The sequence below is a fragment of the Trachurus japonicus genome, chromosome 20 (genome assembly GCF_045865225.1).
Source record: "Trachurus japonicus isolate A0001 chromosome 20, Traja_1.0".
Classification (NCBI taxonomy): Eukaryota; Metazoa; Chordata; class Actinopteri; order Carangiformes; family Carangidae; genus Trachurus; species Trachurus japonicus.
Genome location: NC_140926.1, coordinates 17,716,001 through 17,738,438, shown reverse-complemented (window position 1 = coordinate 17,738,438; position 22,438 = coordinate 17,716,001). Strand labels below are relative to the sequence as shown.

General features: G+C 40.6%; 2 protein-coding genes across 5 annotated transcripts in view; both read right to left on the bottom strand.

Annotated features, from left to right (window-relative positions):
• Positions 1 to 8,198, bottom strand: part of LOC146966778 (vasoactive intestinal polypeptide receptor 2-like) — a 32,592-nt gene extending 24,394 nt beyond the window's left edge. Inside the window, exon 1 of the mRNA XM_085762692.1 lies at positions 7,574 to 8,198. Coding sequence (XP_085618818.1) covers positions 7,574 to 7,630 — 57 coding nt within the window. The 5' untranslated portion in view covers positions 7,631 to 8,198. The remainder of the gene's footprint in view (positions 1 to 7,573) is intronic.
• A 7,725-nt stretch (positions 8,199 to 15,923) lies between these two features.
• Positions 15,924 to 22,438, bottom strand: part of LOC146966777 (disco-interacting protein 2 homolog C-like) — a 67,113-nt gene continuing 60,598 nt past the window's right edge. For all 4 annotated transcript variants that reach the window (XM_085763857.1, XM_085763856.1, XM_085763858.1 and 1 more), the window contains 4 exons: positions 18,988 to 19,062; positions 18,427 to 18,601; positions 17,177 to 17,300; positions 15,924 to 16,940 (listed from right to left, as the gene is read on the bottom strand). In XM_085763857.1, coding sequence (XP_085619983.1) covers positions 16,688 to 16,940; positions 17,177 to 17,300; positions 18,427 to 18,601; positions 18,988 to 19,062 — 627 coding nt within the window. In that variant the 3' untranslated portion in view covers positions 15,924 to 16,687. The remainder of the gene's footprint in view (positions 16,941 to 17,176; positions 17,301 to 18,426; positions 18,602 to 18,987; positions 19,063 to 22,438) is intronic.

The window sequence follows — 22,438 nt, the reverse complement described above, 5'->3', positions numbered from 1 at the left end:
CGTTATTATGAGAGGAAAGTTTGTTCTTGTGTGTTTATATTAATACTGAGAGCTTCTATTTGTGCAGTCGTAGCAGCATCCTGAGAAAAGTCCAACATGAAAGTGTGAACATGATACACATGATACATGAGTTTGTATTTCTAATTAAAAGAAATAAATTCAAATTAATTTGGAGGACAAATGTTTAATTTGTCAAGAGCCACAAGCTGTACTACTTCTCCTTTCTATAAACACTATCACTATAATCTTGATTAGATTTTTATTTTATTGTCAATTATTCATATCTTTAACTGGATCATTACTCAGTTCATAACCTCCAGTCAGGGCAACACAATATATAATAAGCATCTTATTATCGGATCAGATCACCCAGGTTCTCACGTCTTTACTGGTCTACAAATCACTGAAAGGTTTAGGTCCAGAATACATGAATGACATGTTAGAGTATAAACTCAGTAGAGCTCTGAGATCGACTGACTCAGGTCAGGTAGTGGAGCTCAGAGTTCAAACTAGACATGGTGAAGCAGCACTTAGCTGTTATGCTGCACACAACTGGAACAAACTAGCAGCAGAACTTTTTTATTCTTTTTTTTATTTTTTAATGCTGTTCTTTTTAAATGTTTTGTCTTTATGTAAAGCACATTGAGTTGCCTTGGTATAAGGTGCGCTATATATATAAAGATGCCTTGCCTTGCCTATTATGATTACAAGGGCAGATACTGTGATTTCAGTTGGAATGATCATCAACTGAATCTCCATGTTACATCTTACACAAATAAACACTGGAGTTTATGATTAGTTGTCCAGGGCGTCTCTGTAGCAACACAACACTTATGGTGCTGACAACACACAACAATCTTGAGTCACTAAACAGCTGCAGCTCCTGTGATTTGGATATTGAACTTCACCATACAGAGATTTTGAATGACACTGTGATTCATGGTGCAGCCCTGCCTTCATATATGCATCATATCACATCACATTATGCCATTATCATTATCATAATGTGAACTGTTATCATAGAGTGACAATAGCTGTGAGTAGTGGAAAAAGAGGGTGTGTTATTAAAAGAGTGATAAATTCCTGTTTACAGTTACACATCTGGAAAGACAGGAGAAAATATGATTCGGCACAAATCTATATGAATTATGGCGGAACGTTACCAGACAGAGTTGTTTTTGAGGCAAATTCAGAGACTGCTTGCCGAAAAACTGCCCCCGACAGAAACGCGCATCAGCGGTTTTGCATGAATTTACCTCCAAAACAACTCTGTCTTGTGACGTTCTGTTATTATCTCATAGTATGGTGAATGTGCAGGTCACAACTTGTCCACCAGAGCATTGTGGAGTTGTTGGATTGTGTATTTGATGAGTTTGATGAGAGAAACCAAGAAATCCCATTAGCCTCCGTAGCGTAGCTCTGAGCAGCTCACGGCTCTGCTCCGCCGTTCTAAAAATAGCTTGCACCAACAATTAAAGGTAACAAACCTACTGCTATGACTCCCTTTAACTGCAGGGCCAGTCAGCCTGTACTCAGCAGCCGGAGCGCAGCCAGACTTGAGCCGACACTGAGCCTCAACTGGCTCGACTCTGTTTGAAAAATGGCAAAGGAAGAAGAATAACGATCTTCTGTTGGAGCAGGTATTTATAGCTGCGCTACATCTATTTAATTATCCTGGGCTCATTAAAGTCGACTGTGCCGCCTCCTCCACTGAGCACCACACGTGTCCACCAAACTTTTTTGCGCTGCTGTCTGATAAATGATAAGTTTCCCAGCGGCGGATCAGCGGCGGTGCATACATGTGCCCTGGTACAGCTGACGGTTACCAAGGACACACACTCAAACAGAGTGTACACAAAGGGCAGCACGAACAATCTACACAAAAAGGAACACACTCGAACAGAACGAGTCCATGTGTCAACTTGACTTCATTGATATACTGTACTGAGAGTGTGTGTGTGTGTGTGCTGGGAGGTCTGTTTACATTGAGATATACTGCGGCGCTCAGCAGCATTTCAGACCTGTCAGTGTGTTTACGTATATCCCTCCCTCACTCTCTCTCTCTCTCTCTCTCTCTCACACACACACACACACACACTTCAAGCTTTCCTCACTTCCTGCTGAGACTCGTCCCGACACTGAGCCGTCGTTTTCAGCCAAACGCTCCATCACCACGTTGAGAAATCAAACATCACCTCGCTTCTGTCTTCAGCTAACTTTCTTAAAGTTTCTCAAAGTAAACAACAACTTCACACCTTGCAGACGCTGCAGACTTGACAGACAGACGCAGCTAAATGTGTTTCTGTCCCACAATAAGACCAAAGCCAAAACAACCCATCACACACACCTCACAGATCTATAAAGACTCACTGTTAAACACTGGTCACTGTTCTGTTACAGATGAATCCACATCTGGTGCTGAGGTGGGACAGCAGCACCGTTGTATTTTAATACTTTCAGAAATATGAATCAGGTTCTATCAGGATCAGTTCTTTGTTGGTTTTTGTGTTTTCATGGCGACTGCCGACTGTTGACAGTAAGAGAGAAATAAAATAAAATCCAGTAACTTTACAGTTTTAGCCTGATGGCTGCTATACTGAAACCAGCAGTAACTGAGTTTCTGGTTGTTCACAGTGAAACTTTTGAGGATGAGTTTATGAGCAAAATGTAACTTGATTCTTAACGTCTAATCAGTCATCTGATTACTTATACAATCACATTTTATTTGTTTACATGTACATATTTTCTACTGGTCTACTTGGTCTCAGTTAATGGCTTTCACTAATGTGCAATATGAATAATATGTAGGGCTGGGACGATATGCTTTTCTCCCGATTCGATTCTTCTACGATTTTTTGGATGGCGATTCGATTTAAATTGCGATTCTACGATATTGCCGATTCTCTCGATTTTTAGTCTGCATTTTTAACATTTATCTGCACACAAATACTGTAGGAGCCTATAAATTAACATACATACATAAAGTGAACTTAAACCCTTTTCAAAACCTGTACTCTCTGTATGTAAAAAAGGCGAACAAATGCACATTGCACAATATTAAAAAAAATTCAAAAATTAAAAAAAAAAACAGAAAAAATATTTTATTTTCAAAAAAAAAAATCGATTTTTGAAAAAAAAAAAATCGATTTCAAAATCGTCAAAAAAGATATTGCGATATTTATGTGAATCGATTTTTTCTCCCACCCCTAATAATATACAATTTTTTTTTTATTGCATATTGAGACATCATTCACATGGAGTCCACTGTTCCTGCTCTTTTAGCTCTGTGTTTGGCCTCCACCAGCTCCAGAGGGAAACATCTGGCTCCTCAGTGCTTCTGAGTGCTGACTGAGTCTGTCTGCTGTTTGTTGCAGAGCAGGAAGTGGACAGTGGATTCTTTTTTTTTTTTTTTTTTTTTACAGCTGCTGGAAACTTGAAGAAACTGATGAAACTCAAACTAAACTGTAAATTCAAAAACAAAACAACGAGCTAAAAGAGGCTGGAAAACTCAGCTGAGCTGCAAATGATGATATCTGAGAGAAGATGCTAAAGTCTTCATTTTTTTTAAACAATCCTGATTAGCAGATTTAAAAAAAATGGTGCATTCCAGTGCAGGCTGGAAACAACAACATATGAAGTGTAGGAGCCATAATTTATAGATGTAGAAAGAGAATGAGATTTAGATTTCATTATTTCATAGTTTGTATTTTTGATCTATGTGTTGTGAATCTATAGTGCAGAGTTTGAGGGAGATTACGTCATAGTTTTTCTCCAGAGTGAAGGAGTGATGGATGTAAATTGATTTTTCTTCAAGTAAACTTTTGTTTTTGAAACGGATGCATCTCGTCGTTCAACTCTGCCTTTCATGCCTCTCACGTGGCTTTGACACCTCGAAGGAAAGCCACAACAGGAAGCTTTAATGTGAACTGAGAGCAAACAAACAAAACAGAAACAACTTAATCTGCTTCTTTCATAAAAGGTGAAGTTTTAAAACAGGAAACAGGTTCATCTTTTGTCTGTGGGCGACTCATTCATTAAATAAAACAGAAGTGTTCTGCAGTTGTTTGGCTCCATCACACTTTGCTACAGGAGCTGTTTCCTGAACATCTGATGAATATTTCATCCTGCTGTGTTTTTGGACAAAGACGTTTGGGTTGGAACTATAAATGTAAACTCGCCGTGTGTTTGGTTTCGTGCCGACTGTAATGAAGCCTGCGCTGACATTTGGCTGAGATGATGACAAAAGTGGATTTTCATTTCACAGCAAACAACTTGGCTCAGACTGACATGAAACAATAACTTTTCATTTTCCCTCAGCGTCAGTAGGTAAACAGCTGCTCCTCACGGGGGCGCTGCACATTTCAGCCTCTGATTCCAGTTCACATCTTTCCTGTTTCCATTTTCTGCTTCTCAAAACAAGAGACTATAAACAGAAAGCAGCAAAGGGCAAAGGATAAACCATTTGACCTCATTTAATCCAGCACCAAACAACATAATCTCTGACATCTAATAAATTCCAACACACACAAACACACAGAGAAACACACAGATCCATTACGAGGTAGAGGATAAAATGTTCTCAACTAAACTAAACATCGATCTTTTTTCTTTTTTTTTCTTTTGCGGTTTGTAATCCTGGACCTGGTCTGACCTGCACTCTGATCACACTGGCCCTGCTCTAGAGCTCGTCTCCATCACTGCCTTTCTGTGGCAGCATCATCCTGCATTTATGTTTCATGCATGTCAATTATTGGATTATTATTATAGGGTTGTACTTCAGGACAGGGAAGTGTCTTTAAATTAATTTCACTCAAAGCAAAACAAATAAATTTGGATCTGAAACTGAAGCCCAAGAGCTTTTTATTTGCACAGAAAATTATTTTTTAAAGACGTGACATTGGGAATTATGGGGGATGTTGTTTGTTTGTTTGTTGTGACATTTTATGGTGGGAGCAGCTGATTCACTGAGAAAACAAACAGCAGATCTATTGGTTTGTTTAGTCTTCATGTCACTTATCAATAAACACTGGACATGTTTTAGTGATGAATCTTACTACAGTATACCTGCAGATCACAAAATCAGAGTCTGAAGAGAGCACTGAAACAAAGAGCACATCTGGCCAGAGGTGACTTAAGGGGGGACACTACAGGCGAATAGTGTAAATATTTAACTTGTTATAACAGATATCACCATGAAACTTCCCAAGTTTATCACTTACATAAGACAAATATTTTTTGTATTACAAGTTTTGTCAAGTTTTATGTTTAAATATGTAAATGAGGTAAAATAAAATGTACCAGGCTGTAGATATGTTTTTTTTAAACTGTAAAGTCGGCTATTTTAACATGGGGCTCAATTGGAGTTGCTCCCTTCTGGAGCCAGCCAAGAAATCTACTGATGAAAGAGACGAAATGAAGTAAAATAACCACTTTAAAGTGGATTTTCTACCATTTCTTTAGAATTTCCTGAGAGAATACATGTTAAGGAAGAAAAATAGCCCAATATCTCAAAATTGAACAGTGCATTAAAAAACAGTAGTGTCTGTAGTGTCTCGCCTTAAAAAAAAGGAGTTTTCCTCAGGTGGAAAAACAGCTTCTCATTCTCATATACAGCTAATTTGCAAAAGTACTGTAACATATACAGCACTGTCCAAAAGTTTGAGGCAGTTCAGATGTGTAGATTCTTATACTTTATCCGATACCATCTGAGAACCCTCTGATTGGCCCCATATTTATTCTGCAGCATGACAACGACCCAAAAATTACAGCCAGTGTTAAAAATAACTATTTTAATTCATAAGAACACTGAGTCATGCAACAGATGGCAGAGCCCCCCCACAGGGATCACGTCACATGAAGAGACAGAAGACACTGAGACAGCCTCAATCCACAGAAAGGCAAGATGATGACCAACCTGCCACTCAAGTACCCTGAAACACTGCTGCTGAACTTTGGATGAAGTTAATCAATAAATAAAGACTGTTCATGGCATTATTTTGGAAAGCATCTTCACTTTACTTATAGAGCCTAACATTTCTGCACAGTACTGTACTGTATACTGTATAGTATATCAGATTTAACTCAACAGGATGAGAAAATGTTAATTGAGATGAGTTGATAAAAATCAATGTCATATCTACTGTAGGATGGAGCTGCTCTGTCTTAGCAGCTGAACTCATGATAAAGGCTGCAAAGAGCAGAAATGAGCTGCAGCATTTCCACAATTTCAGCAAATACAAGTCCACAAACACACACACACACACACACACACACACACACAGACAGATGAGGTGAAGCTTCAGACCGACCCTCCTCCTCCTCCTCCTCCTCCTCCTCTGGTTCACAGAGCAGCTGGTTTGTTGACATGTTGTCAGACGGCAGCAGGAGGATTTTCATGCTCAGGTTCAACAGTTCGACTCCAGTCAGTGTGGACGATGAAACCGGTTCAGTTCATCGCAGCATCACACACTCACTGAGGCGTCACACTGCAGCTCTGATGCTTCTGTCTCAATACTCTGTTTGTTTTTCCACAGTCGTGTACAGTCAAACCTGAGCTGTGTAACTGTCCCTGTCTCTGCAGCTTCCTGATATTAACACTCACACAGCAGGACTCTGGTCCTCAGTCAGATCAATAGAGGAAGCAGAAGTCATTAACCTTTAGTGTAAGTTACGCACACACAGAGAGAGACACACTCACACTGTGAGAAAAAAAACTGCAGAACTGAAACTATCAACAGGAAACCAGTGGAAAAAAGCTAATTTTCCAATAAAGACGTGTCAGTTCAGATGAAGCTTTGGCACCAGAATCCGGCCTCGATGGATCAGAACTTCTAACAAGCTGCATCAGGGACTTTTCCCTCAGAGAAACGTCTGAGCGGAGCCACTTCTCCTCTTTATTCAGAACATTCTTGCAGCACTGACGTCACCTGGACTCAGACTCTGGGAGTAAATCACCCTCTTCATTTATCTGCTGTTGCGATCAAAAACCCCACTCCAGCTTTTCTAAGAGAGGATAATAATTTATATAAACTAGGTGACGGCCCGGGCTGAGGGGGTCTATATATAGAGCCCCAGCTTAATGTGTGAATATTAAAAATTAACCAGCAGCAGGAGCAAGAAAGTGAATCTATAATTAACGTTTTCACACGGTTGGACAAAAACAAGAGGAAGCAGCAGCACAAAATCACCCACAATGTGAAGATGCTGCTGCTGTTTGAGCTGCTTCACTCTGAGTCCCTGGAAGCAGCAGGTTGGAAATTCAGATACTGTATGTGATCATCAAACAATCCATCAGCAAAATTGAAATGAAATACATTTCAAAAAGCATAAATATAAATGTCCCAGGAGGAATATTCACTAGAATAAACATAAATCAAGCAGCATATGGTTCCTGTGGGACTGTGTTGGAATATTGTGGCCAGATAAAAACCATAAAAACATGAGATAAACAAGCATAGTGAAACTGAAAGAACACTTTAAAAGTTATTCAAACACCTCCACACTTTCTTTTTACGCTTTATTTTAAAAGAACACGCAGCAGTCAAACAGCTGGTGGAGGAGACGAGGCACTGACCGTGTGGAAGCCGCTGAACCCGAGCAGGAGCAGAAGGAGCCGGTGTGTGGAGGACATGGTGGCATCTCATCCAGTGGAGGGTCAGACCCACCTGAACGGACTGCTCATCCTCAGCAGGAAGCACGTGCGTTCAGACGCTGGCTGCTGCGAGTGCGTGAAGTGGGGAAATGCTCGTGCGTAAAAAGGAAAAAAAAAGGGGGTCCGTTTTGGCGCGTGTCTTTACGCACGGATTCACTCCGGTCAGAACTCACTCAGCGTCTCACACTGAGGACGAGACGTCTCTCTCTTTGACTCTTGACTCAGAAACAGAACACGAGCTGAACTCACATCTGGAGCAAACGGAACCACACGAGCTCAGCGCGCGCGGTGTGTGTGTGTCTGGTTCCGGACGGTCCGGAGCTGAGCGAGGGGTCAGCAGGAAGAGCCGCAGTGAGCCGGTGGTCCTGGTCCTGGTCCTGGTCCTGCTTCACTCCCTGTCAAATCGATGCGCGCGCTCGTCCCACGTGTCCCTCAGGAGGAGGACACCTCGGACTCAGGCGTGCGCGCGCTCTCCTCTCCAGGACCTGCGGGAGTTCAGTTGACTGGGATCCCGCTGAGCTGAGGTGTGGTAGTGAAATGAAGCAGTGACCTCTAGTGGCCGCGCTCACAACCTCCGCCTTTAAAAACTACCAGGGGGTCACAGGTCAAAATGAAACTAACTTTATTTAACTTGTGAGAATGAACAAAATGTGATCTGCATGATCACATAAGGTGGGAACACAACAGACTCCATCCTTCATAATGTGCCACTGTCATTTTGACATATTTGACATTTTTGGAAAGTTTTCTATCAAGTTTATGCTTCAGTTCTAGTTCTGTATATTTGAATGTAAAATAAAGACATAAAGGTGAATCTCAGTAAATGAGAATATGATGGAGGTCAGCAGTCTTCTCCATGCAGTTACTACTGTACCATTTAAAGGCTCAGGAAACCGCTGCAGGTGTTTGTGTTTTTATTAAATGTAAGCCATAATCACTACAATTAAAAGAAATGAAGAAATGAAATATTTCAGTGTGTGTGTAATGAATCTACACTGTTGCCCATAAAGTTGCAATAAAATATTGTTCTCCTCTTTTCATTAACTTTATTAACTTTTTTTAGTATGTGACAAGTTGAACTGAACTACTGAAATAAATGAACTTTTCCATGATATTCTAGAGATACACATTTAGATAGAAAACAACTTATTTGTAACCGCCCGGACAAAATATTAATAAGTTTGAAATCAGCTTTTAAATCCATCTGTAGAAAAAAATCTGAGAATATGTCAATGGTCACTGACCGCCATTTATCTTCGATTATATCAACAACTCTGACCTTTAAAGCAGGTGTCTGACATGAAGCCCCCTCCCACTGACACTCTACAGTAATCCTCACTGACCCATATACAAATGCCATATATATAACAAATACATATCAATATATCATTTAATTGATTACTCATGCTATAATTATGCTTTAGTCCCAGATCATGTGATTTGAAACTGCGTACATATTGATCAACCCTTCAAATAAAACACAGTAAGGAAAATATGTCTAATATATATTCAGCTGCAGCTCAGTTGATAATAAGAACTGAGTCTGACTGAGGTGTAAATAAAGTTGCATGCATTTGGAATTGACCATAAATCATTTTAACATCTGAATAAAACCACAGATACTTTAACTAGAGGAACTTTACAGGCTTTGTAAGGAAAGTGAAAAGGTCCAGAAAACATTCAAGATCTTCCTCTGCAGACCATCATCATCATCAAGATGAAGATTTTTGTCCTCAAGACAGAATAACTGTTCATGAGCTGCAGTTTCAGCGCCGATCAACAAACTTGTGTGTTTTTCTAAACTGTGAGCTTCTTTAGTTTTTATCTTTGTGCCAGGCTGCGTCTCTGTTTACTGACTGAAATAAACCACAAACATCTGGACACAGTTTATTAGCTGGTATCTGGAGAAGATGAAAGGATAAAGGATGAGAAAGAAAGAAAGAAAGAAAGAAAGAAAGAAAGAAAGAAAGAAAGAAAGAAAGAAAGAAAGAAAGAAAGAGGATGCTCTCCTCCGTCGTCTGACCCCACACATCATTCAGTCAGTTACGGCTCCGGGTCCATAAATAACTGAGCTGAAGCTTTAACTGCACAGTTCAGATCAGATGGAGGAGAGATAGAAACAGAGAGAGAGATAAGGAAAAAGGAGGGAAAAGAAGGAAACTGGTTTGTATTTACACTTTCAGAGTTTGGAGTTTAAAGACAGTTTTACATGTGTTTCTCTTTTATGAGCTGCATTCCTGTGCGTTCTGTTTCCATATCCTCCTGAGACCTGGCAATGCATTTTTGTACACTGTAGTGCACATCATATTCAAACCCATTTCTCTCATACTAAACATGTCACCTTATTAAGTCATGTTGTTCACTACAGAGGACAACTGGCCCTTTCCAATGATATCTTGTGTGGGGGGGTGTGACCTTCCAAACTTTCTGTGCATCTCTTTTAAAAATGGCCGACATCGCAACAAGCAGATTTTATGGGAAAGAGTACAAGTGAGCATGATATTTACAATTTTAAGTATTTTGAGTCCTATATGTTGATTGTTTATTATAAATAAGCATCTCAGCAACACTGAAGGAAATTTTCAGAACTGAATTGTTTACTTTTCATATGAAAAAAAGCAAATTTTACTAATGTACACTGTAGTGGACATCGGGACTCTGTACTTGTGTTTCCGTCACATTTCTTTGGGAACAGCTCATTGACAGAGGCTGAGTAAATTCTTATATTCTTAAATAGTTGAGGGGGATTCAGAAATTGATTTATCAGAGTTTAAGAGTCCATGGTAAGATGATGACCCTGTAGGAGAGTGTAAAAGTTCAGATGAGGAAGAGCCAGATGAGGGAGATCAAGACAAAGAGCTGACGTGGTGCGCCATTGGTTTCTATGGGCCGAAACCAAAACATAGGGTTTTGAGGTTTTAAATCAGTGCAAAATGAATACCCATGGAAATATACTCCAGAAAACAGGTACCTTGATTTTGTTCTTGACTCTAAATAATGATTGAGCAATGAAAACTGTTCATGGATGGACAACAAGCCTTTTGTTGAGGCATTAATCAAAATAGCATAAGATGCAACCTGTTTGTCTTTTGCTCTAAAACGTCTGAATGGTCAATGAAATACCATCTCGAATGATGAAATCACAAAGATAAATAGTGTAGTTGATGAAAAAGAATGAAAACCCTATAATTGACATTAGTTTTTATAATATATTACTGTATTTTACATGATAATTCTAGTTTTTCCATGTACATTATAAGCATCAAAATATTACACGTTTGAGAACAATATAGTCCTGTTGTACACTACAGTGCACAGGTTATAAAATTAAAATAAAATAAAAATTTCAGATTTTTTTCTTTGCAATTTGTTCTTTACCATCCCAACACTTAATTTATGTAAAAAAAAATCAAAATCAAAAAACTTTTTTTTCCTGGGTCTCAGGAGGATATATAAACTGTTACTTGTTCGTCCTCAGTTTGTGTCACAACATGAGCAGGAGGACGAGGCTCAGCCGGAGCCAGTAAAACAACAGGAACATTAAATATTCAACTTTTAAACATCTGACTTTCAACAATGTGACGTGTAACAGTTGTACTTTTGGTTAAGATGGAGAATATTCTGACAGGTACAAGTACTTTTTACTTTGTATATAGGGATGTCACGATTATACATTTTCTTGGTACGATTATTGTCAGAGAAATAATCATGGTGTTATGATTATCATGATTATTATCCATTAATTAATTTCACAACACTATGAATGTGTAAAATCAAATAGAGTCAAAATATAATTACATTACTCATTTAAAATATCTATTCATATATGACCAATTATTGGGAAGTGACAGTATTTAGGAATCTTTACTATAAGTTAATTGTGGCTTTTAATATCACAGTTAATTGTGAACACAAGTAGGCTAATCATGACATCCCTTGTACACACAAAAATATACTATTTTTTAAGCTGACTGAAAACATTGTAGGTTTCAGTCTGCATCTCCTGTCAATAAAGGTGTTAAAAGTTTCCGGACACCATCACAGCTTCTTATCCTCCAACTTCTGAGGTGGATTATGTTGGTATGAGCAAAGAGGAAGGAAGGATTATGGAAGAGAAAGAGAAAGTAGGAACATGAAGACGGATCAAAGTCAGTGAGTGGAGTGTGTTTGTGGCTCCTGGAAAAGTGAAGAAAGTCACTTTGTTTTTCTGACCTTCAATAACCTACAGTACCCAACCTAACCCTCTGTTTTCAGAATTTCAGGAAAGCAACATTTCTTTAAACCTGATCAGACCTGAGACAAACTTTACTTCTTCATTATGACTCAAAACCACCTGATGATAATGTTTGATAAAAGTAATATTTCTAATTTGCTCTTGTGACAAAACGTCACAGCTCAATCAGCAGATGTATGTTTTGGCACTATTTGTTTCCCATTTGATTTTGATTGATTTCTCAGCTGATACCATCCTGCTGTCCTCCTGGGTCAAGGAAGGAAGGACGAAAGGAAGGAAGGAAGGAAGGAAGGAAGTTAGGAAGGATGGAAGGATAAAGGGATAGAAGGAAGGAAGAAAGGAAGGAAGGACGAAGGGAAAGAAAGAAGGAAGGAAGGCAGGAAGGACGAAGGGAAAGGAAGGAAGGAAGGAAGGAAGGAAGGAAGGACAAAGGGAACGATGGGAGGAATGAAGGAAGGGAAAAAGGAAGGAAAGATAGATGGAAGGAGGGAACAGATTGGGTCAAAAAAGAAGGAAGAAGTAAGGACGAAGGGAAGGGAGGGAGGGAGGCAGGGAGGGAGGCAAAAAGGATTGTGGAAAGAAGGAAGGGAAAAGGGAAGGAAAGAAAGATGGAGGGAGGGAACAGACCAGGTCAACTGGATCAAAAGAGGGAGGAAGAAGTAAAGACAAAGGGAAGGAAGGAAGGAAGGAAGGAAGGAAAGAAGCAAAGGAAGGAAGGAAAGAAGCAAGGGAAAAATTATTGTGGAAAGAAGGAAGGCAGAAAGGAAGGAAAGAAGGAAGGATGGAGGAAGTGAACTGATTGGGTCAATTTGACCCAGAAGGCGACAGGAGGGTTAAATTATAAGTTCATATAGTGTGCTTATACAGTATATTGATATATGTTCAACACACTGAAAGTTTTTCCCATGTTGTGTTTTTCCTTTGACTCAACAGTTGAGCTGTGATGTGTCAGTCACCTCTGACTCCGCAGAACAAACCACTCATGTAAAAATATTGATAATATCAGTAATAATAATAATAATAATGAGGACTAGTCTGAGTTTTAGCCAATCAAAGCACTTTATTGCACTGTATAGTGTGACGGTGAGCCAATAGCAGGCTCTTATAAAAGTGGCATTTAATCTTTTTATCATGTGTACAAAACAAGTCACACACACTTGTACCGTACAAAATCAACACTATTTACATACAATATACATACACACACATACACACACACCTAACACACGCACCCAAACACACAGACACACCATGCAGTCTCTCTCCCATCCAGCCCCGAACACACGGATGAGTCCTCTGGGTTTCTGATGGGAGCTCCTTCTTAACGAACGTCCTCCGCCTCACACACACACGCGCACACACACACATACACACACACAGACACACACTCACACAGGGACTGGAACATGACCGCTACGCTGCTACCAACAAACCCAAACTGCTAAGATAGCCAAACAAGCGCTAAGCAACCTCTGATATGCATAAAGTTTTTTTTTTCCTTCTGATAAAAAGACAAAACGATGATAAAAGTGAAACCAAGAAGAACGATAAGGTGACGTCATGAGAGTCTTTATCCACAGGATGTAAACGAGCCACGCAACTGCTCACGACCGACTCCAGATGATGCTGAGGAGAGTTTCCTCTAGAAGCTGCAGCGTCGCTCTCACAGGTTGATTCATTCTGATAACTCACAGCTAAACAACAGCTACCGATCACTACACTAGTCTGGGGATAAACCTTTCATATAGTTAATTCTCTGTATTTATCAATCTTTTATATATCCTCTTCTGTTAGTGCACACAAGGTGGTAGCTGCTGTACCAGAGCCCAGAGGACGTTCTTCACTGACGACTCAATGAAAAGCAGATTCAGTGGTTTGGATTTGGCATGAGAAACATGGATTGTTTTATAATGTGATTCTGATTTCTAACTGTTTTATTTGTGAAGTTTTATCCGTTGGACCACATTCAGATTTCATTGAGCTGTTTTTAATACATGTTGGACTTTTTAACGTTTTTACTCTTTGGAAATTTAAAGTGTCAAAGTCTTGAATATCAGGATAAACAGATGTTACGGAGCTAGTACACCGACTGGTCAGATTAGGACTTGTTTCACTGCATTAGATTCCTCTTAAAACTGAAAAGAGAGAATCTGGTTGAGAAACATGTCTGACATGTTCAGACCCTGCACAGATAAAAGCTTGTCGGTGATAAAAGATCAACATCAGATCATCAACTCCCACAGTGAAACAAAAAGTGTCTGTGTAAAGGAGCAGAAGAGCCGGAGCTCATTGTTTGTTCGGCTGGGTCGTCTCTGGAAGTAAATCTACCATGTGAAAGATATAAAGGATAAAAATTTAATTTAAATTTTAACTCCTTCAACATCTCACATGTGTTTTTACAGCTCAGCAGGGCCGTTGCATAGGGGAGAAAGGTGATGATAACTCTAGGGGCCCAGTGACCAGTAGCGCCCACAATAAACCCAGTAGTCTAATCTTTGTATGACTGAATTATTCTGCATAAGACCCTGACTAATACTCATAGTAATGCTGCATTAGCATCAAAACAAAGTAGGCTAAATAAAAAATGATAACACGTACGTAGTCTAAGAAAAAAAGTGGAAAAGTCAGGGGTAGGGGCCCACTTTAGTATTCTTCCAGGGGGCCCAGAATTCCTAGCAACGGCCCTGCAGCTCAGACCTACAGAGTTCATCCGGCAGCTCCTCTCACATCCAGAGCATCGCTCCACAGAGGTTCAGCTACAGGCTGAGGGACAATCTGATGAGAAACAAACTGGGACTTTATGTTCTGAAGGAGTTTTAGATGATGATGATGATGATGATGAGTCTCTGCAGTGAAGAACGGCCTTGTGGACGTTATTGCTACAATCAGAGTTCTCTGTAAACTTTATCACTCCAGATGCTGCTGCAGGTAACTCTACGCCTCCTCCCTTCACCTGGCTCTCTCGTCTCTGATTGGCTGCGTTCTCGCGTGAAGCAGCTGTAGCAACGCCTCACTTTGATTCATGTCCGGGAGTCACATCGCTGCGCTTCCCATAAACTCCCTTTACATAAGTAATAATATTCTGTCTTTATCTTCTATTTACACACAGTGCACTTTGCTTGATGAGCTTTGGATGTTCGAGGGAGTGAATCTCACACAGTCACAGTCAGAGGAAACAAACCGAACCATACGATGGAGGAAAGATCCAGTTCAGTCCTAACTCCATATTTCCCTTTGCATTGTTTTACTTTATGGCCTCAAATGATCCTCAGTAAAGTTTGGAGCTTGCGAAACAAAGATCAGAAATAACTGTAAAGTCTGTAGGTCTCCGTTTGTCAACCTGTAAAAAAGATATGAATGAGAAATTGAAGTTTGCGATTGTGTGGAAAAGATTTGTAGACAGTGTCCAAGTTATTATCCACATGTCCATGTCAAATAGACAATGTATGTAAAGTTGATGCTGATGCTGTTTTTCACATTATTTTTGGAGTAAAATCTGGATTTGTTTTACTATTATGTGTCTAGGAAGAAATATCTCTTTAAATACTTTTGGCTGCTGAAAAATGACTCAGGAAGAAACGAATCCATATGAACAAAAACCGCTGGACTCTAGTTATTCATTAAATAAACTGTATCAATCTTTGTCTTACAGCTTCGATATGAACAACACACTGGAATAAGAATATATTCTACATCTGCCTATGAGATGTTATGACTGTACATGTCATTGTCCATATGAATCCAAAATATGGACAGAAACTGAGTTGCAAATGTAAATGTGAGCGATGAACCTCATCAAATCTTTTCTACAACTTGAATTTTTCTCTACAGGTTTACAAAGTTTGTTTACAACCGCAAACGCAAAATATATTTTCATATTTATGTTTTTTAATGTTTTTTTCAAAACCAAACCAGATTTGGAGAAGCTGCTCTGTAACACACTACTGTCAGTGAGAGTGTGTGTTGTTGTTGACCGGTTACATCTGGTCGACTCGATGATTTTTTTTTTTCCTTATTTGTCTAAATGTTAAAAATCTGTTTGAAACCAGCGTTGGATTCACATTGAAACTAGGTAAAATGTCCCTGTCGCACATTAATAAAGACAGATGGACACACCCACAGACAGAGACACACACACACACACACACATACGCACATACACACACACATACAGGGTGCGGGTGGAGAGAGCTGCATACAGGGGCTACTATACCTCATTGTGTTTTAGGTACCTCTCCATATAGATTATTATGTCTATGTACAATATTTATATTTTTACAATAATCTGGCTGCCCCTGTTCTAATTGAAATAATACCACAAATCTGGGAGATTCCGATTGGACCAGTAAAACATGACGTCAGATACAGTCTCTAGTGTTTCTCTCTCTCTACTCTGAGCTCCGACCGCCTCGGAGAGACGACGGGCGGTGTGACGAGCGGAGCCGCCGCCCCCTACACAGTGTTCCCCTAAGGCTTTCTACAGTGACGAGCTCCTGGTAACGGTCACGAGATTGAGCGGGGGTGTAAAAATGGTCATACCACCACTGAGCAATCAATCAATCAATCAGTCAGTCAATCAATCAATCAATCAACCAACCGGCACAACACGACTTGAAAGAAAACGGACGACTTAAGACCACACCATATGCAGGTTCAAAAATACAGTACATCTTGATTTTGGGAAATAAATGAACAACAACGGCGATATGCACGGCATACAAACGCATGCTCTCTCTCTCTGTCTCTCTCTCCTACACACACTCACACACACACACGGACGCGCGCACACACACACACTCAGGCTACATGTTGTAGGCCACGTAGATGGGGTCTAGCTGGTCTTGTAAGAAGCCGTCGCGGAGGTGCATGCGCTGTTTCTCTCCGCGCGAGTTGATGGGGATGACGCCGATGTCCGTCACCACGACCACGCCCACGATCAGGTAGTGCTCCTCCAGCACCGCCTTGGTCACCATGGGAACCAGGTCCAGGGCCTCCTGCTCGGAGCCCTCCAGCTCCACCACCACCACCAGCAGGTTGGTCCAGGGGAAGACGGCGCTGAGGGACAGAGACAAGACGGAGCTTTAACTGCAGTCGGTCATTCGCTCTGCGGCCACCAGGGGGCAGCAGAGCTACACCGCCCCCATAGACCCTCACCACCTCCAAGTTGTTAGTGTTACACATCGTTCATTACCTCGGTATGTTTTGTAAATGAGTGATAAATAAAGCTGAAAAAAAAAAAAAATTGTTCATTGCTGATAAATCCATGTGGGTTCAGAGAGTTGGACACCTACCACTCCATGATGCTCTTGTGCGCGCGTATGACCGAGGTCTCGATGTCGATGGGGTGGTACCTCATCCCCCGCAGCTCCATGGCCTCCTCCAGAGCCCCCACCACGAACAGAGCGTCGTGTCTCTCTGTTCACACCAAACACAGAAGAAAGGTCGATGTTGTCTATCTGTTGTTTTTGTTTTTAGTAGAGTCATGCTAATTGTCTCTTATTTAGTGTCATTGTCTGCTGGTTTCTGTGTGGATACCTTCTATTCTTGTGCTGATTTTTGTGTTTCCTGTGTCCCTGTTTTCATATGATCCTTGTGTCCCTGTTGTATATTTTAATGGCTTTTAACATCTTGCCGGAGGACTACAGTTGAAAATTAGCTCCTCGCTAACACTGGCACTTTTACAGACATGTTTATTAATGTGCACTGTTCTCTCCAAATAAAAAAATAAAATAAATAAAATAAAATAAGATGTTCTGTTAACACTAACTAGATACTAGAGGTGCAGCGAGGGGAGACTGCACAGTTCCCCTGTCAGGGCGTGGAGTTCAGAGCCACAGTCAATCAGAGAGTCTCTGATGTTCAGCTCGTTGCCAGGAAATGTGAAAACTGATGTTGGATTTACAGTATTATTATTCTTATATACAGTAAGAGCATCGTGTAATAGTGGATTTTTCTCTTCATTGTCTTTTAACTGTACATGTATATGATGTGTTCCCTTGTTATGTCTTGAATGTTGTATTTTATTGTTGCTATTTAGGCCTTTTAACAACTGGCAAAGGGACTACTGATGGAAGTCACTGTCAGTCTTCCAACTCGGGTGCGTTTACATTTCGTGAAAATGTCTGATTAATGTAGATTGTCCCTTTTAAATAAACAAAACAAAAATAGAACAAATCCTGGGGGGATAAAGCCTTCTCCATTGCTGCCCCCTCCCTCTGGAACTCACTCCCCCGACACATACGCCACTGACTGCACAGACTTAAACACTTTCAAATCCTCACTTAAAGCCAACCTCTTCAGACTCTCATTATGTCTCTCAGTGTTTGTTCATTTCTATTGTGTTTATCTATGTTATGGTGTTATTTCTTGCTGTACCATTTTATCGTGTTAGTTTTCCATGTAAAGCGACTTCGAGTACCTTGAAAAGCGCTATACAAATAAAATGTATTATTATTGTAAATAAAAAAAACTAATTAATACAAAAAAAGGAGAGAGAGCGAGCTGAGAAAAAGTGAGGAGAGAGAGAAAGAAAGATACAAACCTCCATTGGCGTCAGTGAGCTCGGTGCGGCGGAGGAAGCCCAGGTAGCCCGTCCTGGCCCAGACCGTCTGAGTGTCCCCGAAACTGAGTCTGGAGTTGAAGTGGTCGGACTGCAGGACCTCCTCGCCGTAGCCGCTGTAGTAGCCGCTGCCGTTATGAGCGCTGTGCACCCAGATCTGCAGCAGGAACACGAAGAGTTAACAGACGTCCTCACCTCAGCTCAGTCGGTTTATAATTTATATAAAGTGTAGATAGGCTGAGAGGGAACACACAAAGGAGATGCAGCGAAATAAAGCTATTTTTAGAGGACTTTAAAACTCCCAGAGGAGAGAGGGAGGGAGGCAGAGGAGGAGGAAACAACATGTCAAAGAATAGAAAAAAGAACAGAGGGAAAAAAAGGTAAGAGAAGAAGAAAAGTAGGAGGGAAAGATTTAAAGGGGGATAAAAAAAGAACAAATACTAAGGAGACTGGGAAGGAAAAAAGAACACAAAAAGACAGAAAAGGAACAAATTGCCAAAAAAAAAGCGGAAGAGAAAAGATAACAAGCTGGTGTCTGTCGACCTCTCCGAGGTGAGAGTCTCCCAGCGGCCCCTTGGTCTCTGGGTTGGCGATAATGATCCGAACTCCGGGGAGAATCTGAAAACAAACAGACAAAAAAACCCCCCAACAACTTAAAATCATTATATATTAAAAAGAAAATCAGTCACCATGGTTACAGCTTCAGCCTGAGTCACATCTTTGATTGCAGCATGAATACACCTCCAGAAATAGCTGCAGCTGTTTACATTGAACAGATAGCCTCGCTTTAAGATTCATGTGTTAGTTCACGGCCCCGTCCCCCCTCAGAGGAGATCCCCCGGTTCACAGCTGGTGGTTTAATAAGACGGGTCCTGAACGCCACACAGATGTGATTACACCTCACATCCACAGCTGATCAGATTCACTCCCACTGAGATCCACCGAGACGTTCTGTTCGAGGAGAAAAGACGGACTTGACGGCTCAACGTGTTTTTCTTTTTTTCTCCTCTCTCTCTCTTCCCTCCTCCCACATACAGTGAGTCAAAATAAACAGCGGGCTGATCGATGACCAGCTCTCAAACATGACGTCCTCCTCTCTTTGTGTGTCAGCGTGGGGGACGGAGGAGAGGCAGGAGAAGAGGAAGGAGAAGAAGAAGAAGAGACACCAACGTCTCATCAGGCTCCAAGAAAAGATCTGACGCTTTAATGTTTCTGTGTGCAGCTTCAAACACTTTGTTGGTCCCGTCCCCACACACTGCACCCACAGCAGCAGCACACAGGTTACTGTCCCACTGCGTCGTGGGAGGGGGAGGGAGGGAAGAAGGGGGCTGGAATCAGATCAGTATACCGTATTTTGCATACATCTGCATAGACATATCATGACTAAAGACCTATGTATTTATCCTAGGGTTTAGTTGAATCTCACTTTTTAATTATCTGACTTAATTAATCTCCTGTTTTCTATGTATTTATTTCCATTACTCTTCATCCTTATTTCTTTTTAATAGCCTTTCTTTTATTTAGGGTTTTATGCCTTTTAATAATTCCCAGTCATTTATTTTCTTTTACTCTTTTGGGATGGGATGGGATGTTTTTATTAAAGCACATAGTGTGTCATTTTTATTGTATGGAAAGTGCTATACAAATAAAGTTTGATTGATTCATTGTTTGATATCTGTGTCAGGGGCGATTAAGGTTCCAGAGGTTTTTCAGGTGCTTCAATGTTATGTTATGTTATGTTATCTTACGTTGTTATGTTATGTCGTTATGTTATGTTATCTTACATTGCTACAGTATGTTATGTCGTTATGTTATCTTATGTTATGTTATACCTTATCTTATGTTATACCTTATCTTATGTTATCTTATGTTGTTATGTTACGTTATGTTACGTTATCTTACGTTGTTATGTTATGTTATGTAACGTTATGTTATGTAAGTTATCTTATGTAAGTTATCTTATGTTGTTATGTCATGTAACGTTATGTTATGTTATGTTATGTTGTTATGTCAACTCAACTTTTCCATCTCAGCAGCACTAAAGAGTCGAGCTGAATTCACACACAGCTGATTACACAACCGTCTCATTGTTTCATGTCTGCCAATCTTCTCTTGTTCTTCAAAACTTACTGATTCCACAGAAAACGTCAGCTCTCCCTCCTCGGGCTGAGACTCTTTTATATTTAGACGCTGAGCGGCGCGGTCATCACCGCTGCCGACCTCTCTGACGACTTTCAGTTAGTTGCTAAGAGATCGGTAATGAAACTGAAATAAGTGCTGCAGAGATCAGAGGAGCACAATGCAATTTGCTGCTGGTTAGAAGCAGCAGAAGGACTTGGTGTTGAGTGAGAAGTCGCTCTCTGCTGCAGAGAGGTGGCGTTTAAAAGGCTTTCAGGGACTCTGCCTGTGCTGGCCGGGCGGCTGCAGCTGGAGAGAGGAGGACCGAGGCTCATGTTGGTGCTGGGTTTGGTCTAAAACAGCTGCTACCTGTTTGATCAGCGGCGGCATCGTGCTCTCATCAAAGCATCTGATGCATCAGGTTTAATTCAGTTTTCTGTTTGATAGGCGACACTTTTGAAGGTCGTGCCTCACTGGTTCTACACATCTGAGGTATCAACCTCCAATAAATGAACAGATTCATTATTTGCATAATGAAATTTCAGATAGTGAAACTGGACAAACAGCTCGTGAAATATCGTGTTCTAAGTTCTTGTTTATAAAAACTTAAATGAAATTGACCAGAGTTCAAGTTCTGCTTTACAAATGCTCTAGTATGAAAAGATATTCATTGGTAAATGGCCTTTCATTCAGCGCTTTTCTGCTCCCTCGGACCACTTAAAGCTCTTTACACTACACTCACATCCACCTATTCACACACACATTCATACAACGCTTTGATCTACATATCTAGATATATATACTATGTGTGAATGGTTAGACATAATGCACTGCGCATTATGTCTAACCATTCACACATATTCACACACCAATGACACATCTAAGGTATTTGGGTTCAGTGTCTTGCCCACGGACACTTCGACATGTCGACGAGATCGAACCACCAACCCACTGATTAGTTACTTCTCTACCTCCTACAGTATTAATTATGATCAGGATCAATTATCAATTATGTTAAATAACTGCTAAAGGGATAGTTCAACATTGTGGCAAATTGGCCAATTGCCATAATCCCTATAGTTTTAGGAGTAGATTCGTTACCTTTAATTGTCGGTGCAAGCTATTTTTCGAATGGCGGAGCAGAGCCGCGAGCTGCTCAGAGCTACACTACGGAGGCTAATGGGATTTCTTGGTTTCCCTCATCAAACTAAAAAAACTCATCAAATACACAATCCAACAACTCCATTTTGGAGTTGTTAGATTGTGTATTTGATGAGTCCTAAAACTATAGGGATTATGGCAATGTGCCAATTTGCCAAAATGTTGAACTATCCCTTTAAAAGTCAACTATGGTTAACCATGTTGTATATTTGTTGTCATATACTTGATCAACCATGTCGTATATTGCTACTCAGCCAAGACAAAGTGAGCCTCTCTGTTCCAGCACAGTGAATGTTTGGTCTTTACCATTAGAGAACAAAGTGCAGCGAGAAGGTTTTCTGTATAATTACAGGGTCAGATGTTTTTCAGATATTCAAGTGGCCCATGGGTTAGAAGAGGTTGGACCACTGGTGAAGGTTATGATGTTTTGTGCCTGAGCCGTGTGGAAGCATCTGGTGAGAGGCTGCAACATTTTCATCTCTGTTTCCATTCAACATAACAAGATAATTAAAGAGCCACTCTGAGGCCGTGGACTCCGACTGAGCTGCCTGGTAGGAGACGGTGAGAACATACGTTCACACCTGTGAAGGCGTCTCACACAGTCAGTCTGTCTCTCTCCTGCCCCCTCCCTCTGGAACAGCACACACACCTCCCGACCTTCAAATCCTGCTCTAAACCCACCTTTTTAAAGAACCTTTAATGTATATATGTGTTT